Source organism: Cherax quadricarinatus, chromosome 20 (assembly GCF_038502225.1).
Source record: "Cherax quadricarinatus isolate ZL_2023a chromosome 20, ASM3850222v1, whole genome shotgun sequence".
In the NCBI taxonomy this organism is placed as follows: domain Eukaryota; kingdom Metazoa; phylum Arthropoda; class Malacostraca; order Decapoda; family Parastacidae; genus Cherax; species Cherax quadricarinatus.
Genome location: NC_091311.1, coordinates 36,783,581 through 36,807,273, shown reverse-complemented (window position 1 = coordinate 36,807,273; position 23,693 = coordinate 36,783,581). Strand labels below are relative to the sequence as shown.

At 44.1% G+C, this 23,693-nt stretch overlaps 1 protein-coding gene across 1 annotated transcript in view; it reads left to right on the top strand.

Moving 5' to 3' along the window:
• CngA (Cyclic nucleotide-gated ion channel subunit A) overlaps positions 1 to 23,693 on the top strand; it is a 98,545-nt gene that overhangs the window by 12,515 nt on the left and 62,337 nt on the right. The window contains exons 5-7 of the mRNA XM_070087095.1: positions 30 to 254; positions 1,221 to 1,398; positions 1,752 to 1,945. Of these exons, the coding sequence (XP_069943196.1) occupies positions 30 to 254; positions 1,221 to 1,398; positions 1,752 to 1,945 (597 nt within the window). The remainder of the gene's footprint in view (positions 1 to 29; positions 255 to 1,220; positions 1,399 to 1,751; positions 1,946 to 23,693) is intronic.

Here is a 23,693-nt window from a genome sequence, read left to right as displayed (position 1 = left end):
CGCCCACATATCCTTTCTCTCTCCCGCAGGATACCAAGGATGGGAGAGTTCTTCGATAAGACGGAGACTCGAACCAACTTCCCGAACGCCTTCAGAATATGCAAGGTGGTGCTCTACATCCTGGTCATCATCCACTGGAATGCCTGCTTCTACTTCGCCATCTCCTACGCCATAGGCTTCGGCAGCGACGGCTGGGTGTACAAGAACATCACCATCGGCAGGAACGGCACTTTCTCCCACCAGTACATCTACAGGTAGGTCCTTAAAGAATAATAAAATCACAATACTATATCGGGAATAATTCATAAATAACCAGCACTTAGGGGAAGAAAATTATGACGACGTTTCAGTCTGTCCGTCACAACAGTTGTGACCTGACAATGGTCAAGATGAAGCGAGTAACCTCTACGGGTTATTGGTGAAAAGGTGGGTTCTTACTTGGTTACCCACACGGTTTTAGCGTTCCTTGTAATGTTATAACAGCTATTGGTTGGTCTGGGATACAAATAATCAAGTAATCACTTAAGGATACCCTTTCAGTGTACATTTGAAAGGTCGATGTTGTGCCTAACATATGTACAAGTGGGTCAGGGGATTATACAATGACAAAAGGAGGCTCATCTGCGGGTAATATCAAGGTGCCACAGTAGCCAACACAACATGCCTCTTTCTGAATATCTCTATAATTTGTCCCACTAACCAAGTATCTCTGTACAATTGTTAAATTGTTCCAATGAAACTTTCATATTACTGTATTCCCTTATCTTATTTACCTACGTTAGTCGATGTCGACGATGTCATCAGATTCAGTTATTTCTTGTAACCTTATGCCATCAGTGTTTACGTTTATCCCGGTAGCAGTGCCCTTTCTCTCTACTTAAATTGTTATAGTGGTGACACTGAAACTCAGTAAATATTTCCAGTGTTAGAGCACAACTTAAGTTTCTACGACACAAAGCATACAAACTCCTAGTAAATATTTTTCTTACCCATTGTATGGGATTCATAACCACTCACATAATTAAGATCACTATCTCTGGAAATATCGCTTGCCATGGGTTTCGATCCTACTATCACTTTTGGTGAAGCCCTTATGAACCAGACTATCCGTTCCCTGAATCAAGCCTTTCCGCCTCCCATTCCCCCAAATATAGCATGACTCCTACGTAATAATCGCTTCCAGGTGAATCAAATGATGATACTAATCTCTCCTGTCGCAGCTTCTACTGGTCAACGCTAACACTGACGACCATTGGGGAGACGCCACAGCCAGAGAAAGACGTGGAGTACTTGTTCGTGGTGGTAGACTTCCTGGTGGGAGTTCTCATCTTCGCTACCATCGTTGGCAACGTTGGCTCCATGATTACCAACATGAACGCCGCCAGAGCAGAGTTCCAGGTACGTGACATCACCTATGTCTGGACTGAGGTACATGTAGCAGTCTATTATTGAAGCACCAGGTGTAGTCGAAAACATTTAAGATTCATAACTTCTACGTTAAACCTGCGTGGTCATTCAGCATAAGCTACACAAAAAATAGGAGTAAGACGCCTAACACAAAGCAAGACAAGTAATTTCCAGGATTTTCATTTGAAATTTCACCCATCAAAGTGATGAAGCCTTGATGCTGGTGGAGAGCTCTGGATCGATGGACACTGCGTTGCCCTCTCCTTCTGTAGATTAATCCTTCTTTCTCCCTGTTCCCCAGGCGCTATATGATCCTAACTGATTTAACAATACTGGTTTTTCAGAACCGCATGGATGGAGTCAAGCAGTACATGGAGTTTCGCAAAGTGTCTAAGGACCTGGAGACGAGAGTCATCAAGTGGTTCGACTACCTCTGGAGTAACAAGCAGTCACTTGACGAGGAAGGGGTCAGTAATTGTCATCAATTAACTACTTTCATGCGGTTTGACTACCTTTTGCCAAAAAAAAACGGTCACTTGTAGAGGAATGAATTAGAAATCGCTAGTTAAAGGCTAGTTTAGAGATCATTTTATTAAAGATTACTTTCCTAGAATATAATAGTTTTTGGAAAGTTAGGTATCCCCGAAGGGGTACCTATTCAAGGTTAGTAATTGAAATAAATCGTTATAATAATAATTCAGGTATGTCTTGCTACTTCTACTTACACTTAGGTCACACTACACATACATGTACACGTTTATTTATACACACTCATCTGAGTTTTCTTTGATTTTATCTTAATAGTTCTTGGTCTTATTACTTTTCCTTTTATATCCATGGGGAAGTGGAATAAGAATCTTTCCTCCGTAAGCCATGCGTGTTGTAAAAGTCAACTAAAATGCCGGGAACAATGGGCTAGTAACCCCTTTTCCTGTAAAGATTACTAAAAAGAATAAGAAAAAGAAAATTGTCAAAGTGGGAAGTCTGAATGTGCGTGGATGTTGTGCAAATGATAAGAAAGAGATGATTGTGGATGTTATGAATGAGAAGAAGCTGGATGTCCTGGCTTTAAGTGAAACGAAGCTGAAGGGGGTGGGAGAGTTTCAATGGAGAGGAATAAATGGGATTAGGTCAGGGGTTTCAAATAGAGTTAGAGCTAAAGAAGGAGTAGCAATAATGTTGAAGGATAAGTTATGGCAGGAAAATAGGGACTACAAATGTATAAATTCAAGGATTATGTGGAGTAAAATAAAGATTGGATGTGAAAAGTGGGTTATAGTAAGCGTGTATGCACCTGGAGAAGAGAGAAGTGTAGAGGAGAGAGAGAGATTCTGGGAAATGTTGAGTGAATGCGTGGGGAGTTTTGAATCAAGTGTGAGAGTAATGGTGGTTGGGGATTTCAATGCTAAAGTGGGTAAAAATGTTATGGAGGGAGTAGTAAGTAAATTTGGGGTGCCAGGGGTAAATGTAAATGGGGAGCCTTTAATTGAACTATGTGTAGAAAGAGATTTGGTAATAAGTAATACATATTTTATGAAAAAGAGGATAAATAAATATACAAGGTATGATGTAGCACGTAATGAAAGTAGTTTGTTAGATTATGTATTGGTGGATAAGAGGTTGATGGGTAGGATCCAGGATGTACATGTTTATAGAGGGTCAACTGATATATCGGATCATTATTTAGTTGTAGCTACAGTTAGAGTAAGAGGTAGATGGGAAAAGAGGAAGGTGGCAACAACAAGTAAGAGGGAGGTGAAAGTGTATAAACTAAGGGAGGAGGAAGTTCGGGGGAGATATAAGCGACTGTTGGCAGAAAGGTGGGCTAGTGCAAAGATGAGTAGTGGGGGGGTTGAAGAGGGTTGGAATAGTTTTAAAAATGCAGTATTAGAATGTGGGGCAGAAGTTTGTGGTTATAGGAGGGTGGGGGCAGGTGGAAAGAGGAGTGATTGGTGGAATGATGAAGTAAAGGGTGTGATAAAAGAGAAAAAGGTAGCTTATGAGAGGTTTTTACAAAGCAGAAGTGTTATAAGAAAAGCAGAGTATATGGACAGTAAAAGAAAGGTGAAGAGAGTGGTGAGAGAGTGCAAAAGGAGAGCAGATGATAGAGTGGGAGAGGCACTGTCAAGAAATTTTAATGAAAATAAGAAAAAATTTTGGAGTGAGTTAAACAAGTTAAGAAAGCCTAGGGAAAGTATGGATTTGTCAGTTAAAAACAGAGTAGGGGAGTTAGTAGATGGGGAGAGGGAGGTATTAGGTAGATGGCGAGAATATTTTCAGGAACTTTTAAATGTTGAGAAAGAAAGGGAGGTGGTAATTTCATGCACTGGTCAGGGAGGTATACCATCTTTTAGGAGTGAAGAAGAGCAGAATGTAAGTGTGGGGGAGGTACGTGAGGCATTACGTAGAATGAAAGGGGGTAAAGCAGCTGGAACTGATGGGATCATGACAGAAATGTTAAAAGCAGGGGGGGGATATAGTGTTGGAGTGGTTGGTACTTTTGTTTAATAAATGTATGAAAGAGGGGAAGGTACCTAGGGATTGGCGGAGAGCATGTATAGTCCCTTTATATAAAGGGAAAGGGGACAAAAGAGATTGTAAAAATTATAGAGGAATAAGTTTATTGAGTATACCAGGAAAAGTGTATGGTAGGGTTATAATTGAAAGAATTAGAGGTAAGACAGAATGTAGGATTGCGGATGAGCAAGGAGGTTTCAGAGTGGGTAGGGGATGTGTAGATCAAGTGTTTACATTGAAGCATATATGTGAACAGTATTTAGATAAAGGTAGGGAAGTTTTTATTGCATTTATGGATTTAGAAAAGGCATATGATAGAGTGGATAGGGGAGCAATGTGGCAGATGTTGAAAGTATATGGAATAGGTGGTAAGTTACTAAATGCTGTAAAGAGTTTTTATGAGGATAGTGAGGCTCAGGTTGGGGTGTGTAGAAGAGAGGGAGACTACTTCCCGGTAAAAGTAGGTCTTAGACAGGGATGTGTAATGTCACCATGGTTGTTTAATATATTTATAGATGGGGTTGTAAAAGAAGTAAATGCTAGGGTGTTCGGGAGAGGGGTGGGATTAAATTATGGGGAATCAAATTCAAATTGGGAATTAACACAGTTACTTTTTGCTGATGATACTGTGCTTATGGGAGATTCTAAAGAAAAAATTGCAAAGGTTAGTGGATGAGTTTGGGAATGTGTGTAAAGGTAGAAAGTTGAAAGTGAACATAGAAAAGAGTAAGGTGATGAGGGTATCAAATGATTTAGATAAAGAAAAATTGGATATCAAATTGGGGAGGAGGAGTATGGAAGAAGTAAATGTTTTCAGATACTTGGGAGTTGACGTGTCGGCGGATGGATTTATGAAGGATGAGGTTAATCATAGAATTGATGAGGGAAAAAAGGTGAGTGATGCATTGAGGTATATGTGGAGTCAAAAAACGTTATCTATGGAGGCAAAGAAGGGAATGTATGAAAGTATAGTAGTACCAACACTCTTATATGGGTGTGAAGCTTGGGTGGTAAATGCAGCAGCGAGGAGACGGTTAGAGGCAGTGGAGATGTCCTGTTTAAGGGCAATGTGTGGTGTAAATATTATGCAGAAAATTCGGAGAGTGGAAATTAGGAAAAGGTGTGGAGTTAATAAAAGTATTAGTCAGAGGGCAGAAGAGGGGTTGTGGAGGTGGTTTGGTCATTTAGAGAGAATGGATCAAAGTAGAATGACATGGAAAGCATATAAATCTATAGGGGAAGGAAGGCTAGGTAGGGGTCGTCCTCGAAAGGGTTGGAGAGAGGGGGTAAAGGAGGTTTTGTGGGCGAGGGGCTTGGACTTCCAGCAAGCGTGCGTGAGCGTGTTAGATAGGAGTGAATGGAGACGAATGGTACTTGGGACCTGACGATCTGTTGGAGTGTGAGCAGGGTAATATTTAGTGAAGGGATTCAGGGAAACTGGTTATTTTCATATAGCCGGACTTGAGTCCTGGAAATGGGAAGTACAATGCCTGCACTTTAAAGGAGGGGTTTGGGATATTGGCAGTTTGGAGGGATATGTTATGTATCTTTATACGTATATGCTTCTAAACTGTTGTATTCTGAGCACCTCTGCAAAAGCAGTGATTATGTGTGAGTGTGGTGAAAGTGTTGAATGATGATGAAAGCATTTTCTTTTTGGGGATTTTCTTTCTTTTTTGGGTCACCCTGCCTCGGTGGGAGACGGCCGACTTGTTGAAAAAAAAAATTAAAAGGCGTGGAACGGTAACCCAGTGGAAGGCCTCGGTCAGACCCACAGCTCCAGCTGTGGGTCATCAAATGACTGAGACCCGCGTCTAGAAACACTTGTCGTGTTTCCTGATTTACCTAACCTAACTTGACCTAACCTTTAAGTGATTGACAGAATTTTTTCTTCCAAGATTTTCGTGTATAACTTGTGAACTACTTATCCGATCATCTTCAAATTTTCAGTGTTGGTGTACTGTCACTAGGGAAAAGTTCATGCAGCTATTGACATGTGCATGAACCCTCTGGTCAGTTTCATGGAGCCCGTTAACTGCAATAACTTGAGAAGGCCTATTGTGATCGGTTCCAAACTTCCTTCATGGGTGTATCTTACTTAAACAAAGGTTGGGATTGTTAATGGTGTGTAAGTGCTAATACGGCAATTTTATTTTCAAAATGGCATTTTAGGTAAAACTACAATATGCCTCTTAAAAACTACTTCAGTCTTTAATAAGCTTAAACTGTATATCATTACATACTGTATCATGCCACGCATACATTCACGTATACATGTATACGTACATGCATACATGTATACATTCACGTATATATGCAGGTACTCAACACATGCATATAACACTGGCATATATGCATACATTTATGAACATATATTGATACGAATACACTCGTATACATGAACATAAAAACTCAGGCCTTTTTTCTAATGACAAGAGCCTTTGATAAATAGCAACTGACATATTCACAATTATACATATACACATGTATACTTACCATATGTATTCAATATGAACACAAATACATATGAATATGTATACATATGCGCAACTATAAGAAGAAATCCAAATATTCTTCCTTGAAGCCTTTTTATCCACTTCTCCGAGGCTATGGGTCCCACAATATATATATATATACACAGATATATATATATATATATATATATATATATATATATATTTACATACATATATATATATATTTAAAGACATATACATATATATATATATATATATATATATATATATATATATTTATATATACATACATATATATATATATATATATATATATATATATATATATATAGAAATATATATATATATATATAGACAGATATATAAATATATATATATATATATATATATATATATATATATATATATATATATATATATATATATTCGTCAACAACTGCCTGGCTGGGCGAATCCCAGAAGAAATTTCTTTTTTGGAGCTTCACTGTGTGCGTTGAAGAAGGATGGGGGAATCAGACCCATTGCGGTTGGAAACACTCTTCGCCGTCTCGCTGCCAAAGCAGCAGTGAGAAACATTCGCCTAGAAGCTGCCACTTTACTCCAGCCACACCAAATGGGCTTTGGGGTCCCTCAAGGCAGTGAAGCTGCAGCTCATGCGGCAAGGGCCTACATCAGGGACCTACCAGAAGACAAGGCCATAGTCAAACTTGATTTTAGAAATGCCTTTAATATGGTAAAGAGAGATGCTGTCTTGCCAGCTGTTCGGGGTCGTTTCCCCAGTCATTTTCCGTTCATTTCAGCCGGCTACAGCAAACCCTCAATTCTTTTGTTTGGAGAACATGAAACTCTCTCATCAGAAGGTGTTCAGCAGGGTGACCCACTAGCTCCACTTCTCTTCTGCTTGGCAGTAAGAGAACTAACTTCCAGCCTACGCAGCGAGCTCAACATCTGGTACCTGGATGATGGCACTCCAGGTACTGAAGAGTCCCTGGTAGGGGACCTACAACTGGTGAAAACACAGGGAGAAAACTTGGGACTCATCCTCAATCCCTCCAAGTGTGAAATCATCACAGCGAACCAGGAAATAATCAATGCTGCGCGAAGAATCCTCCCAGAAGTCTCTACTACCACTCCGTCCAACAGTACTCTCTTGGGAGCACCGCTGGGTCACCAGGCCATCGACACAGTCCTCAAGGACAAATTGAATGACCTGATGAGAATGGAGGAGAGAATAAGCAATCTTGATGCCCATGATGCTCTGTATCTCCTCACAAGGTGCCTTACTATTCCAAGACTCACTTACTTCCTGAGGTGTGCACCCTCTTTTGACAACCCAACACTCGACGAATATGACGCACACCTGAGGTCAACTTTTAAGAAGGCACTGAACCTGTCACTAGAGGATCAGCAATGGGATCAGGCAACCCTCCCAGTGCGACTGGGAGGTATAGGGGTGCGCAAAGCAACACATGTTGCTTTACCTGCTTTTCTGTCTTCGTGTTTGGCTTCCAGTGCATTAGTCAAGAAGATTGTTCCCCAACGCTTGAGAGACGTGGTAGGAGCTCAAGACCCCAGGTTTACTGAAGCAGTGATTCGGTGGGACACCCTTACAGATTCCTCCAGTAGACCAGCTCCTCCCAAAGAACACAAACAGTCCCACTGGGACAAACCGATCATGGAAAAAATCGCCAACACAATGCTCTCCAACGCCTCAGGAAAGGACAAAGCTCGTCTCCTGGCAGTGAAGGCACCACACTCAGGAGATTTCCTGTTAGCTGTTCCCAATTCCTCCTTGGGCACTCGACTAGACCCAGAGGTCATTCGGAATGGTGTTGCTCTTCGCCTAGCCGCCCCCATCCTCACCAAACATAGGTGTATTTGCGGCAGGGCGACAGCTGATCAATTCGGACTTCATGGTCTCGTGTGTCACACAGCAGAAGGGAAGTATGCCAGGCATGAGGAGGTCAATGACATCATAAAGAGAAGCCTCGCCACAGCCCGTTGCCCAGCTCAACGGGAACCCCAAGTGCAGAGGTCTGACGGAAGCCAAAAGCGTCCTGATGGAGCCACTATGCTACCTTGGAAGGATGGAAAGCAGATTGCCTGGGACTACACATGTGCTGCCACATTGGCAGACACTTACTTGCCATACTCTGTAGTGGAAGGAGGTGGAGCTGCCAGCCACAGGGAGACCCAGAAGATCCGCAAATATGATGACCTTCCCCCTTGCTATAACTTCATCCCAATAGGGTCGGAGACCCTTGGAGCATGGGGCAAGTGTGCTCTAAAGTTTCTAAAAGAGCTGGGTGAAAAGCTCATCATAGAAACCAAGGACCACAGGGCGACCAGCTTCCTCTTTCAGAGACTCAGTGTTGCGATCCAGAGAGGAAATGCCTGCAGCATTCTGGGCATGCGGCCCACCGCCGGGGAGCTGGACGAAGTATTCGAGATGTAGCTCTGAGTTACCTATGTTGTTTTACTTTCTATTGTATTTTTGTGAATGTTTTGTCGATGTATTTTGTCTTTAAATAAAATATATATATAAAATATAGGGGGTGGTAGGAGAAAATTCTCAAACAGCTTCAGGGAGAACCTTGAGTTTTCCCTGAAGCAAGTTTATTCTTTTCTCTGAGGATGAGGGTCCCTATAACAATTCTAGAGGTGGTACCTCCCTATATATATATATATATATATATATATATATATATATATATATATATATATATATATATATATATATATATATATATATATATATATATATATATATATATATATATATATATATATATATATATATATATATATATATATATATATATATATATATATATATATATATATATATATATATATATATATATATATATATATATATATATATATATATATATATATACATATATATATATATATATATATATATATATATATATATATATATGTGTGTGTGTGTGTGTGTGTGTGTGTGTGTATATATATATATATATATATATATATATATATATATATATATATATATATATATATATATATATATATATATATATATATATATATATATATATACATTTATTTATTTATTATTTTTATTATCACACTGGCCGATTCCCACCAAGGCAGGGTGGCCCGAAAAAGAAAAACTTTCACCATCATTCACTCCATCACTGTCTTGCCAGAAGGGTGCTTTACACTACAGTTTTTAAACTGCAACATTAACACCCCTCCTTCAGAGTGCAGGCACTGTACTTCCCATCTCCAGGACTCAAGTCCGGCCTGCCGGTTTCCCTGAACCCCTTCATAAATGTTACTTTGCTCACACTCCAACAGCACGTCAAGTATTAAAAACCATTTGTCTCCATTCACTCCTATCAAACACGCTCACGCATGCCTGCTGGAAGTCCAAGCCCCTCGCACACAAAACCTCCTTTACCCCCTCCCTCCAACCTTTCCTAGGCCGACCCCTACCCCGCCTTCCTTCCACTACAGACTGATACACTCTTGAAGTCATTCTGTTTCGCTCCATTCTCTCTACATGTCCGAACCACCTCAACAACCCTTCCTCAGCCCTCTGGACAACAGTTTTGGTAATCCCGCACCTCCTCCTAACTTCCAAACTACGAATTCTCTGCATTATATTCACACCACACATTGCCCTCAGACATGACATCTCCACTGCCTCCAGCCTTCTCCTCGCTGCAACATTCATCACCCATGCTTCACACCCATATAAGAGCGTTGGTAAAACTATACTCTCATACATTCCCCTCTTTGCCTCCAAGGACAAAGTTCTTTGTCTCCACAGACTCCTAAGTGCACCACTCACCCTTTTCCCCTCATCAATTCTATGATTCACCTCATCTTTCATAGACCCATCCGCTGACACGTCCACTCCCAAATATCTGAATACATTCACCTCCTCCATACTCTCTCCCTCCAATCTGATATCCAATCTTTCATCACCTAATCTTTTTGTTATCCTCATAACCTTACTCTTTCCTGTATTCACTTTTAATTTTCTTCTTTTGCACACCCTACCAAATTCATCCACCAATCTCTGCAACTTCTCTTCAGAATCTCCCAAGAGCACAGTGTCATCAGCAAAGAGCAACTGTGACAACTCCCACTTTATGTGTGATTCTTTATCTTTTAACTCCACGCCTCTTGTCAAGACCCTCGCATTTACTTCTCTTACAGCCCCATCTATAAATATATTAAACAACCACGGTGACATCACACATCCTTGTCTAAGGCCTACTTTTACTGGGAAATAATTTCCCTCTTTCCTACATACTCTAACTTGAGCCTCACTATCCTCGTAAAAACTCTTCACTGCTTTCAGTAACCTACCTCCTACACCATACACTTGCAACATCTGCCACATTGCCCCCCTATCCACCCTGTCATACGCCTTTTCCAAATCCATAAATGCCACAAAGACCTCTTTAGCCTTATCTAAATACTGTTCACTTATATGTTTCACTGTAAACACCTGGTCCACACACCCCCTACCTTTCCTAAAGCCTCCTTGTTCATCTGCTATCCTATTCTCCGTCTTACTCTTAATTCTTTCAATAATAACTCTACCATACACTTTGCCAGGTATACTCAACAGACTTATCCCCCTATAATTTTTGCACTCTCTTTTATCCCCTTTGCCTTTATACAAAGGAACTATGCATGCTCTCTGCCAATCCCTAGGTACCTTACCCTCTTCCATACATTTATTAAATAATTGCACCAACCACTCCAAAACTATATCCCCACCTGCTTTTAACATTTCTATCTTTATCCCATCAATCCCGGCTGCCTTACCCCCTTTCATTTTACCTACTGCCTCACGAACTTCCCCCACACTCACAACTGGCTCTTCCTCACTCCTACAAGATGTTATTCCTCCTTGCCCTATACACGAAATCACAGCTTCCCTATCTTCATCAACATTTAACAATTCCTCAAAATATTCCCTCCATCTTCCCAATACCTCTAACTCTCCATTTAATAACTCTCCTCTCCTATTTTTAACTGACAAATCCATTTGTTCTCTAGGCTTTCTTAACTTGTTAATCTCACTCCAAAACTTTTTCTTATTTTCAACAAAATTTGTTGATAACATCTCACCCACTCTCTCATTTGCTCTCTTTTTACATTGCTTCACCACTCTCTTAACCTCTCTCTTTTTCTCCATATACTCTTCCCTCCTTGCATCACTTCTACTTTGTAAAAACTTCTCATATGCTAACTTTTTCTCCCTTACTACTCTCTTCACATCATCATTCCACCAATCGCTCCTCTTCCCTCCCGCACCCACTTTCCTGTAACCACAAACTTCTGCTGAACACTCTAACACTACATTTTTAAACCTACCCCATACCTCTTCGACCCCATTGCCTATGCTCTCATTAGCCCATCTATCCTCCAATAGCTGTTTATATCTTACCCTAACTGCCTCCTCTTTTAGTTTATAAACCTTCACCTCTCTCTTCCCTGATGCTTCTATTCTCCTTGTATCCCATCTACCTTTTACTCTCAGTGTAGCTACAACTAGAAAGTGATCTGATATATCTGTGGCCCCTCTATAAACATGTACATCCTGAAGTCTACTCAACAGTCTTTTATCTACCAATACATAATCCAACAAACTACTGTCATTTCGCCCTACATCATATCTTGTATACTTATTTATCCTCTTTTTCTTAAAATATGTATTACCTATAACTAAACCCCTTTCTATACAAAGTTCAATCAAAGGGCTCCCATTATCATTTACACCTGGCACCCCAAACTTACCTACCACACCCTCTCTAAAAGTTTCTCCTACTTTAGCATTCAGGTCCCCTACCACAATTACTCTCTCACTTGGTTCAAAGGCTCCTATACATTCACTTAACATCTCCCAAAATCTCTCTCTCTCCTCTGCATTCCTCTCTTCTCCAGGTGCATACACGCTTATTATGACCCACTTCTCGCATCCAACCTTTACTTTAATCCACATAATTCTTGAATTTACACATTCATATTCTCTTTTCTCCTTCCATAACTGATCATTCAACATTACTGCTACCCCTTCTTTTGCTCTAACTCTCTCAGATACTCCAGATTTAATCCCATTTATTTCCCCCCACCGAAACTCCCCTACCCCCTTCAGCTTTGTTTCACTTAGGGCCAGGACATCCAACTTCTTTTCATTCATAACATCAGCAATCATCTGTTTCTTGTCATCCGCACTACATCCACGCACATTCAAGCATCCCAGTTTTATAAAGTTTTTCTTCTTCTCTTTTTTAGTAAATGTCTACAGGAGAAAGGGTTACTAGCCCATTGCTCCTGGCATTTTAGTCGCCTCATACGACACGCATGGCTTACGGAGGAAAAATTCTTTTCCACTTCCCCATGGACAATAGAAGAAATAAAGGAGAACAAGAGCTATGTAGAAAAAGGAGAAAAACCTAGATGTATGTATATATGTAAGCATGTGCGTGTCTGTGAAGTGTGACCAAAGTGTAAGTAGGAGTAGCAAGATATCCCTGTTATCTAGCGTGTTTATGAGACAGAAAAAGAAACCAGCAATCCTACCATCATGCAAAACAGTTACAGGTTTCTGTTTCACAGTCATCTGGCAGGACGGTAGTACTTCCCTGTGTGGTTGCTGTCTGCCAACCTAATACCTACATGTATTTATATATGTTTTTATTTTTTTTATTATCACACTGGCCGATTCCCACCAAGGCAGGGTGGCCCGAAAAAGAAAAACTTTCACCATCATTCGCTCCATCACTGTCTTGCCAGAAGGGTGCTTTACACTACAGTTTTTAAACTGCAACATTAACACCCCTCCTTCAGAGTGCAGGCACTGTACTTCCCATCTCCAGGACTCAAGTCCGGCCTGCCGGTTTCCCTGAACACCTTCATAAATGTTACTTTGCTCACACTCCAACAGCACGTCAAGTATTAAAAACCATTCGTCTCCATTCACTCCTATCAAACACGCTCACGCATGCCTGCTGGAAGTCCAAGCCCCTCGCACAAAAAACCTCCTTTACCCCCTCCCTCCAACCTTTCCTAGGCCGACCCCTACCCCGCCTTCCTTCCACTACAGACTGATACACTCTTGAAGTCATTCTGTTTCGCTCCATTCTCTCTACATGTCCGAACCACCTCAACAACCCTTCCTCAGCCCTCTGGACAACAGTTTTGGTAATCCCGCACCTCCTCCTAACTTCCAAACTACGAATTCTCTGCATTATATTCACACCACACATTGCCCTCAGACATGACATCTCCACTGCCTCCAGCCTTCTCCTCGCTGCAACATTCATCACCCATGCTTCACACCCATATAAGAGCGTTGGTAAAACTATACTCTCATACATTCCCCTCTTTGCCTCCAAGGACAAAGTTCTTTGTCTCCACAGACTCCTAAGTGCACCACTCACCCTTTTCCCCTTATCAATTCTATGATTCACCTCATCCTTCATAGACCCATCCGCTGACACGTCCACTCCCAAATATCTGAATATATTTATATATATTTATGTATATATTTATATATATTTATGTATATATTTATATATATTTATGTATATATTTATATATATTTATGTATATATTTATATATATTTATGTATATATTTATATATATTTATGTATATATTTATATATATTTATGTATTTATATATATGTATATATATATATGTATATATTTATATATATGTATATATTTATATATATTTATGTATATATATATGCAAAATAGCCACAAGGGAGTAGAATGATAGATCTGTCATTCTACTTCTTTTATATATATATATATATATATATATATATATATATATATATATATATATATATATATATATATATATATATATATATATATATATATATAGTAGGTTGGTAGACAGCAACCACCCAGGGAAGTACTACCGTCCTGCCAGATGACTGTGAAACAGAAACCTGTAACTGTTTTGCATAATGGTAGGATTGCTGGTTTCTTTTTTCTGTCTCATAAACACGCTAGATAACAGGGATATCTTGCTACTCCTACTTACACTTTGATCACACTTCACAGACACGCACATGCATATATATATACATACATCTAGGTTTTTCTCCTTTCTCTAAATAGCTTTTGTTCCTCTTTATTTCTTCTATTGTCCATGGGGAAGTGGAAAAGAATCTTTCCTCCGTAAGCCATGCGTGTCGTATGAGGCGACTAAAATGCCGGGAGCAATGGGCTAGTAACCCCTTCTCCTGTAGACATTTACTAAAAAAGAGAAGAAGAAAAACTTTATAAAACTGGGATGCTTAAATGTGCGTGGATGTAGTGCGGATGACAAGAAACAGATGATTGCTGATGTTATGAATGAAAAGAAGTTGGATGTCCTGGCCCTAAGCAAAACAAAGCTGAAAGGGGTAGGGGAGTTTCGGTGGGGGGAAATAAATGGGATTAAATCTGGAGTATCTGAGAGAGTTAGAGCAAAGGAAGGGGTAGCAGTAATGTTGAATGATCAGTTATGGAAGGAGAAAAGAGAATATGAATGTGTAAATTCAAGAATTATGTGGATTAAAGTAAAGGTTGGATGCGAGAAGTGGGTCATAATAAGCGTGTATGCACCTGGAGAAGAGAGGAATGCAGAGGAGAGAGAGAGATTTTGGGAGATGTTAAGTGAATGTATAGGAGCCTTTGAACCAAGTGAGAGAGTAATTGTGGTAGGGGATCTGAATGCTAAAGTAGGAGAAACTTTTAGAGAGGGTGTGGTAGGTAAGTTTGGGGTTCCAGGTGTAAATGATAATGGGAGCCCTTTGATTGAACTTTGTATAGAAAGGGGTTTAGTTATAGGTAATACATATTTTAAGAAAAAGAGGATAAATAAGTATACAAGATATGATGTAGGGCGAAATGACAGTAGTTTGTTGGATTATGTATTGGTAGAGAAAAGACTGTTGAGTAGACTTCAGGATGTACATGTTTATAGGGGGGCCACAGATATATCAGATCACTTTCTAGTTGTAGCTACACTGAGAGTAAAAGGTAGATGGGATACAAGGAGAATAGAAGCATCAGGGAAGAGAGAGGTGAAGGTTTATAAACTAAAAGAGGAGGCAGTTAGGGTAAGATATAAACAACTATTGGAGGATAGATGGGCTAATGAGAGCATAGGCAATGGGGTCGAAGAGGTATGGGGTAGGTTTAAAAATGTAGTGTTAGAGTGTTCAGCAGAAGTTTGTGGTTACAGGAAAGTGGGTGCAGGAGGGAAGAGGAGCGATTGGTGGAATGATGATGTAAAGAGAGTAGTAAGGGAGAAAAAGTTAGCATATGAGAAGTTTTTACAAAGTAGAAGTGATGCAAGGAGGGAAGGGTATATGGAGAAAAAGAGAGAGGTTAAGAGAATTGTGAAACAATGTAAAAAGAGAGCAAATGAGAGAGTGGGTGAGATGTTATCAACAAATTTTGTTGAAAATAAGAAAAAGTTTTGGAGTGAGATTAACAAGTTAAGAAAGCCTAGAGAACAAATGGATTTGTCAGTTAAAAATAGGAGAGGAGAGTTGTTAAATGGAGAGTTAGAGGTATTGGGAAGATGGAGGGAATATTTTGAGGAATTGTTAAATGTTGATGAAGATAGGGAAGCTGTGATTTCGTGTATAGGGCAAGGAGGAACAACATCTTGTAGGAGTGAGGAAGAGCCAGTTGTGAGTGTGGGGGAAGTTCGTGAGGCAATAGGTAAAATGAAAGGGGGTAAGGCAGCCGGGATTGATGGGATAAAGATAGAAATGTTAAAAGCAGGTGGGGATATAGTTTTGGAGTGGTTGGTGCAATTATTTAATAAATGTATGGAAGAGGGTAAGGTACCTAGGGATTGGCAGAGAGCATGCATAGTTCCTTTGTATAAAGGCAAAGGGGATAAAAGAGAGTGCAAAAATTATAGGGGGATAAGTCTGTTGAGTATACCTGGCAAAGTGTATGGTAGAGTTATTATTGAAAGAATTAAGAGTAAGACGGAAAATAGGATAGCAGATGAACAAGGAGGCTTTAGGAAAGGTAGGGGGTGTGTGGACCAGGTGTTTACAGTGAAACATATAAGTGAACAGTATTTAGATAAGGCTAAAGAGGTCTTTGTGGCATTTATGGATTTGGAAAAGGTGTATGACAGGGTGGATAGGGGGGCAATGTGGCAGATGTTGCAGGTGTATGGTGTAGGAGGTAGGTTACTGAAAGCAGTGAAGAGTTTTTACGAGGATAGTGAGGCTCAAGTTAGAGTATGTAGGAAAGAGGGAAATTATTTCCCAGTAAAAGTAGGCCTTAGACAAGGATGTGTGATGTCACCGTGGTTGTTTAATATATTTATAGATGGGGTTGTAAGAGAAGTAAATGCGAGGGTCTTGGCAAGAGGCGTGGAGTTAAAAGATAAAGAATCACACATAAAGTGGGAGTTGTCACAGTTGCTCTTTGCTGATGACACTGTGCTCTTGGGAGATTCTGAAGTTAAGTTGCAGAGATTGGTGGATGAATTTGGTAGGGTGTGCAAAAGAAGAAAATTGAAAGTGAATACAGGAAAGAGTAAGGTTATGAGGATAACAAAAAGATTAGGTGATGAAAGATTGGATATCAGATTGGAGGGAGAGAGTGTGGAGGAGGTGAATGTATTCAGATATTTGGGAGTGGACGTGTCAGCGGATGGGTCTATGAAAGATGAGGTGAATCATAGAAGTGATGAAGGGAAAAGGGTGAGTGGTGCACTTAGGAGTCTGTGGAGACAAAGAACTTTGTCCTTGGAGGCAAAGAGGGGAATGTATGAGAGTATAGTTTTACCAACGCTCTTATATGGGTGTGAAGCATGGGTGATGAATGTTGCAGCGAGGAGAAGGCTGGAGGCAGTGGAGATGTCATGTCTGAGAGCAATGTGTGGTGTGAATATAATGCAGGGAATTCGTAGTTTGGAAGTTAGGAGGAGGTGCGGGATTACCAAAACTGTTGTCCAGAGGGCTGAGGAAGGGTTGTTGAGGTGGTTCGGACATGTGGAGAGAATGGAGCGAAACAGAATAACTTCAAGAGTGTATCAGTCTGTAGTGGAAGGAAGGCGGGGTAGGGGTCGGCCTAGGAAAGGTTGGAGGGAGGGGGTAAAGGAGGTTTTGTGTGCGAGGGGCTTGGACTTCCAGCAGGCATGCGTGAGCGTGTTTGATAGGAGTGAATGGAGACAAATGGTTTTTAATACTTGACGTGCTGTTGGAATGTGAGCAAAGTAACATTTATGAAGGGGTTCAGGGAAACCGGCAGGCCGGACTTGAGTCCTGGAGATGGGAAGTACAGTGCCTGCACTCTGAAGGAGGGGTGTTAATGTTGCAGTTTAAAAACTGTAGTGTAAAGCACCCTTCTGGCAAGACAGTGATGGAGTGAATGCTGGTGAAAGTTTTTCTTTTTCGGGCCACCCTGCCTTGGTGGGAATCGGCCAGTGTGATAATAAAATAATATATATATATATATATATATATATATATATATATATATATATATATATATATATATATATATATATATATATATATATATATATATATATATATATATATACAAGCATAAATATGTACACACATATATAGACACATGAATATGTATGCACATGCATACACTTGCAAAAATATATATACTTGCATGCATCTGTATACTACTAATACTTCAACTACTAATCGCTCCTCACATTCTACCTGTATGGTAAAAGCCAGACTGAGACATCGTCTCAAGTTTCTGTGTCCTAAATGCAGGTAATTTGTGCACTGTGCACAAATGTACATTCGCACACACACACACACACACACACACACACACACACACACACACACACACACACACACACACACACACACACACACACACACACACAGATGCATATTTTATATTTAGCTGCATTAAAATTGCATAACCACTATTTTTTGCCCTCACCGATGAAGAGGAGGCTGGGGTTATGGAGTGACATTTATCGTTACTTGCACCTGTGTGGCAGGTCTTCAGCAGGAAGGGGGGGGGGTACCTCACCGGCCCTATGGCCAGATGACGTACCAAACGTTAGTGTGCACTAACAGTGGCTGGTGTGCAGTGCAATGGAGGCCCAAAGCAGGCCCTCGCAGCAACTTCAGCGGGGGGGGGGGGCGGATGACGTGCAAGGACTGGAAGTAAGGTTTCCAAGTCCCTGACAGCTAAGTACACAAGATGTGCTGCCTCATCCTCTCGGGTCTGCCCTACTGGGGTCATTGGGAAGTGTCTACGGCGAAGGGGCATCGTAGCCGGGCAGTCTAACAGGTAGTGCACCAAGGGCTGCGGAACCATTCGGTCACAATGGGCACAGAGCTCCTCTCGTGCCCGTTCAACAATCCGCGCAGTGGTGGGATACCCTAAGCGTAGGCGGTGGATATGCACCCTCAGTTCCCTGGACTGTGTCCGAATACTTGGAGGGGGCACCCTGTGGGTCGCCCTGACATACCAACAGAGGCTCCGTGAATCCCCAGGGTCAGGGAATGGGCGCCTGGCCGCACCAGCAGCCCACAGCGCAATCTGGCTGAGGCTGATGGAGATCGCAGCACGTGGCTGTGCCTCGAGGGTTGCAGTCCTAGCAGCCTCATCTGCAGCATCATTGCCAGGGATACCCACATGGCTCGGGATCCAGTTGATGGTAGCCCTGCGACCCTGGGCCATGAGAGTCTGCAGGTCACCCCGGATGGATGTGATTAAGTGTATGTTGTCCTTTGGCTCTCTGTGCATAAGCGCTTGGATCGCTGCCTTGGAATCAACGTGGATGATGGGGGGATGCTGATGGTCTGCAAGAGCATGCCGCAGAGCTTGTTGGATGGCAAAGAGTTCGGCCTGGAGGATGGTGCAATGGTCTGGGAGGCGCCAACCTGCTGTCAGATTGCTGTGGAACATCCCAGCAGCTGTGCGGCCTGCCACTGGGTCTCTGGAGCCATCAGTGTAATATGGCACACACCCTGGGCCTTCCGCACCCACAATGCTAGCCGAGGCAAGGTGGTGCAGAATGTCCCGGGTGCAATGCCTCTTGCTGTCTGGTAGGGTTGTCCAGCTCACCGCAAACAGCTCTGGTGCCCAAGGGGGTGGCACCGTGTAGTTCGCTGCCAGTCTGTCGCAGCCTCCCGCCTGGAGCAATGTCATGGGCAAGAGCTTCTGTGTGGCATCTGCTACCGACCACATCCATCGGCGGCCGGGATGCAGTGGAATGACCTGTCCCTGGCGGACCCGTAAATCTCTCATCAGTTTGTCAGCCCCTGGGAGTCGGAGATACTTTGCAATCCTCCTGGCAGCTACCAGTTGGATCCTGTCTTCAAGAGGCTGTAGCTGCACCTCAAGGTTCAGAGCCACTGCATTGGCCCACCTAGGAGCCCCCAGCATGGCCCGTACAGCTGTGTTCTGGATGACACAGAGGGATTTGATGTTTGTGGGTCTGGCGTGAACCAGAGCAAGTGCCCCATAGTCAACGAGGGAACGTATTGCCTGGATGTAGAACAACCTCATGACCTCGAGGCTGGCCCCAACCCTAGGGTTGGCCATGGCACTCAATGCCCTGACCCTCTGCAGAGCCCTCTCTTTAATGTGGCGCACATGTTTCTGGAAGGTGAGGTGCCTGTCAATGTAGATGCCAAGGTACCTATAACTGTGAACCCACTCCAGGTCGATGCCCAGGACCCGCAGCCTCTGACTGGGCACCTTGGTGCGAAGGATCATGGCTTTGGATTTCGCCGCAGATATCTTGAGTCCCAAGTGACGGCAGGTGGAAGCCAGCAGATCGAGGTCCTCCTGGGCACGCTGCAAAAGCCGGCGCTTCCTAGGTACGACAAGTGCCAGGTCATCGGCATAGCTGAGGAGGATGGTGCCTCTGGAGAAAGGCAGGCACACCAGCTGGTGCATCAGTACATTGAACAGGGTGGGACTAAGCACCCCGCCCTGTGGAGTGCCGTTGTCCAGGGTCTTGAGAGAAGAGGCATGCCCCTGGAAGCGTACCCGGGCCCGCCTGTCCTGGAGATAGGAACGAAGCCATGAAAGCAGCCTGCCTTTAATCCCCCTGCGGGCCAAGAGTGAGAGGATGGCAGGTGCACTGGCTAGCTCAAAAGCTTTCTCGAGGTCAAGAAAGACAACAATGTGGGCTTGGGCGTCCGACCCAATGCCGGTCAGTAGAGTGGTAAGGCTTTCGAAAGTGCCCACTCCTCTGGTGAAGCCATAGAGGTGTTTATGAGGAGGGCCAAGCTTCCACCTCAGGCGCTCCAACACCATCCTTTCAGACACCTTCGAGATGCAACTGGTGAGGGAGATGGGTCTCACACTGCCAGGATCCCCAGGCTTAGGAATCGGTATGATGTCAGCCTCCTTCCATACGACAGGGAGTTTGCCAGCTCGCCAAGTCTGGTTGATGACCCCCAGGACAGCTGAATGTCCAGAATGGCCAGACCGAGTGATCATGCCATAGGTGATACCATCATGCCCCGGTGCAGTGTCTCGATGAGATGTGAAGGCTGCCTGGAGCTCCTGGTCGGTGAAGTCTTCATCCGTGACGTCCTTAGCCTGGCATGCTGCTTGGATCACCATCACCCTTCTAGGAAGGAGGGTGGCTTGGAGGTCCTGGAGATCCTGAGGCAGTTGAGCCATGGCCGCTCTGGAGGTGAATAGGTCCACCAGACGCTCTGCCTCCGTTGCGGGGTCTGGGTGCAACCGAGCCACACTGCGACGCTGCCCAGTGGCCAATCGTAACTTGGTCCAAATCTCAGATAAGGTGGAGGAGTAGCTGAAGGAGGCACACCACTCGAACCATTTAGCCTGCCGGACCCTGTGTGAGACATGGCGTGCATGCCGCACCACTTCCCTGAGCAGACGCATGGACTCAACCGTGGGATTACGCCTGTGCATCTTGCGTACAACATTGATGCGGTGGTTCTGTTCCCTGATGTCCTCATTGTAAAACCACCAGTCACGTTTATATGACCCTCCGCCTGTAATCTTAGGTATTGCTGCCTCAGCTGCACATGTGAAGGCCACCTGCAAGCTTTGAGCCGCCTCATCTGGGTCTTCTGGAAGAGGAGACTCCGCCCACCAGCGCTCAATGACCTCCTGGAAGCACTGCCAGTCGGCCTTTTTTAGATTCCATCTGGGGGTAGGTGTGGGGAGCGGGCACCGCTGGACCATCAGCGTAGTGACCACTGCAAAGTGATCACTGGTGAGACGGGGGTGGACCTCCCATCTCGCGCTCGAGAGCAACCGCCTAGAGATGAGTGTGACATCCAAGCGGCCACCATAGTGATGGGTTGGCTCACCATTATTGAGGAGGGCGATCTCAGGGACCTCCTCCAGCACAGCCGCAAGGTGCCTCCCAGCTGCGTTGGTAGGAGAGACAGAAGAAAGTATTGGGTGGTGGGCATTGACATCCCCAGCCACAACAAGACCCTCCCGTGGGGCGAGTGCTGCCACCTCTGAAATGTCAAGGGTGTACCGAGAGCTTCTGTAAATATTGTAAACCACGAGAGGTCCATCCGCCAGGTGTAGGGTGACAGCCTGAACCTCTACGCCCTCCCCACAGTCGATGGGGTCAGTGGAGATTGAATGAGGGATAGTGGTCCTGACGTAGATCGCCGTGCCCCTGCCAGTCCCTTCCAGGCGCTGAAGGTAGGCAGAGAATCCCGGAATACGTGGCTGCATTTGACGTGACAAATCGGTGAGTGTCTCCTGAAACAGGAAGACATCAACCTCATCCTGAACTGCAGCTTCAATCACTAAGTGAATTTTCCGCTGCAGCCCACAAATGTTCCACTGGAGGATCTTCAAGGGCCGCAGAGGTGGCTCACTGATTCCATCTCTGCCTGGGACTCGTCGTCCGTTGTTGGCGACTCCGGGGCCTCCTCCATCACAGACTGGAAGGACTCCTGGATGATGGCTTGAAGTTCCATTGAGTCTTTCCTGTCCAGTAGGACCACGCCCAGCATCCATGACAGGAGCTGCCTGCAGGCGCCCCTGTCCTCTGCCGACGGCAGCAGGCGACAGAGGAGCGCTGAGATGACCCCGATGGTTTTCTTCAGTCGATCCGGAAAGGATTCGACCATTACCTCTGCAGGCATTGAGCTGGACGACCCGTCGAGTCGGGGCTGGGTCACTGGGTATGTCTGGGTGGCTGTCGACACTGCAGCAGCATAAGCTGGGTGCACCCTGGGCCCGGCATGAGTGGCCATGGGCTTCCAAGTCCCCTGGCGGGGAACCTCTGCCTGACTCTGGCCGCTCACAGTAGGGGCCTGCCCTTGGGAAGAGGCCTGCTGGCGGTATGGCAAGGAATGTTGGTGCCCAGCTGGGACCTGCTGGGCAGTGTGCCTGGCCTGTGGCTGTTTTTCCCAATGATTCTGTCTTCTTGGCCACCTTGCCATCTGACCCCGCAGTTGACCGCGCTGCTGCAAACCAGTGTCTGCCCCCTGATGCCACCGCTGGGAGCCCAGTGCTGGGAACTCGCTGGTATTGCCCTCCTGCGGTATCCGGGGAACCGTGATTGGAGCCCATGCTGACTGTTGCTGGGCAGTTCCAAGGCTGGGTGGCGTCGGGGCTGTCGGGTCGTTCCGATGACGAACCTGCTGCCAGTGCTGCACCATCACAGGACAGCTCCGGTTCCAGGCATGGTGCCTCTTTGAGCAGTTGGCACACTTGGGCTCTGGCCGAAGGGCTTCGCCAGTTGGCTGTTTGAGGATTGCAATGCAGTCCTTCGAGTCGTGTGCCTTGCTGCACACACCACACTTCTTCTCTCGCTGGCAGGTGGCTGCAATATGATTGAACCCCTGGCAGTTGAAGCATTGTACTGGGCCTGACAGGTATGGTCGGGTCTTGAATCTTCCCCAGACCCCAAGGTCCAGGTGCGTGGGAAGTGGACCTTTGTGGTGGATCAGCACCTGGCGGGTGGGCACCTTGTTCACCGTTGCAGTGAGTCGCTCCGCCTTGACAATATTGGGCACTTCCAAAATGGGGTCCAGTGGGAGGGGCACAGGGACGTGTAAAAGCACCCCCTTGTACACCTTCTCCGAAGCAAGCAGTTCCACCATGCTGGGATGGGTCACAACCAGCCCCTTCAACTCCTCGTAAGAGTCTTCGTCCCGAGGAATGACCAGAACCTCGTTCCTGAGAGTGAACTCGCAGCGGAACTTGAGGTGGGGGAGACCTTCCAGATACCTTACAAACCCGTAGTTGGGAACCTTGAATTTGTTGAAGGCCCTGGTTGCTTGTGCCCGAGCTGAGCGGGAACTCCTCCTTCCACGTGGAG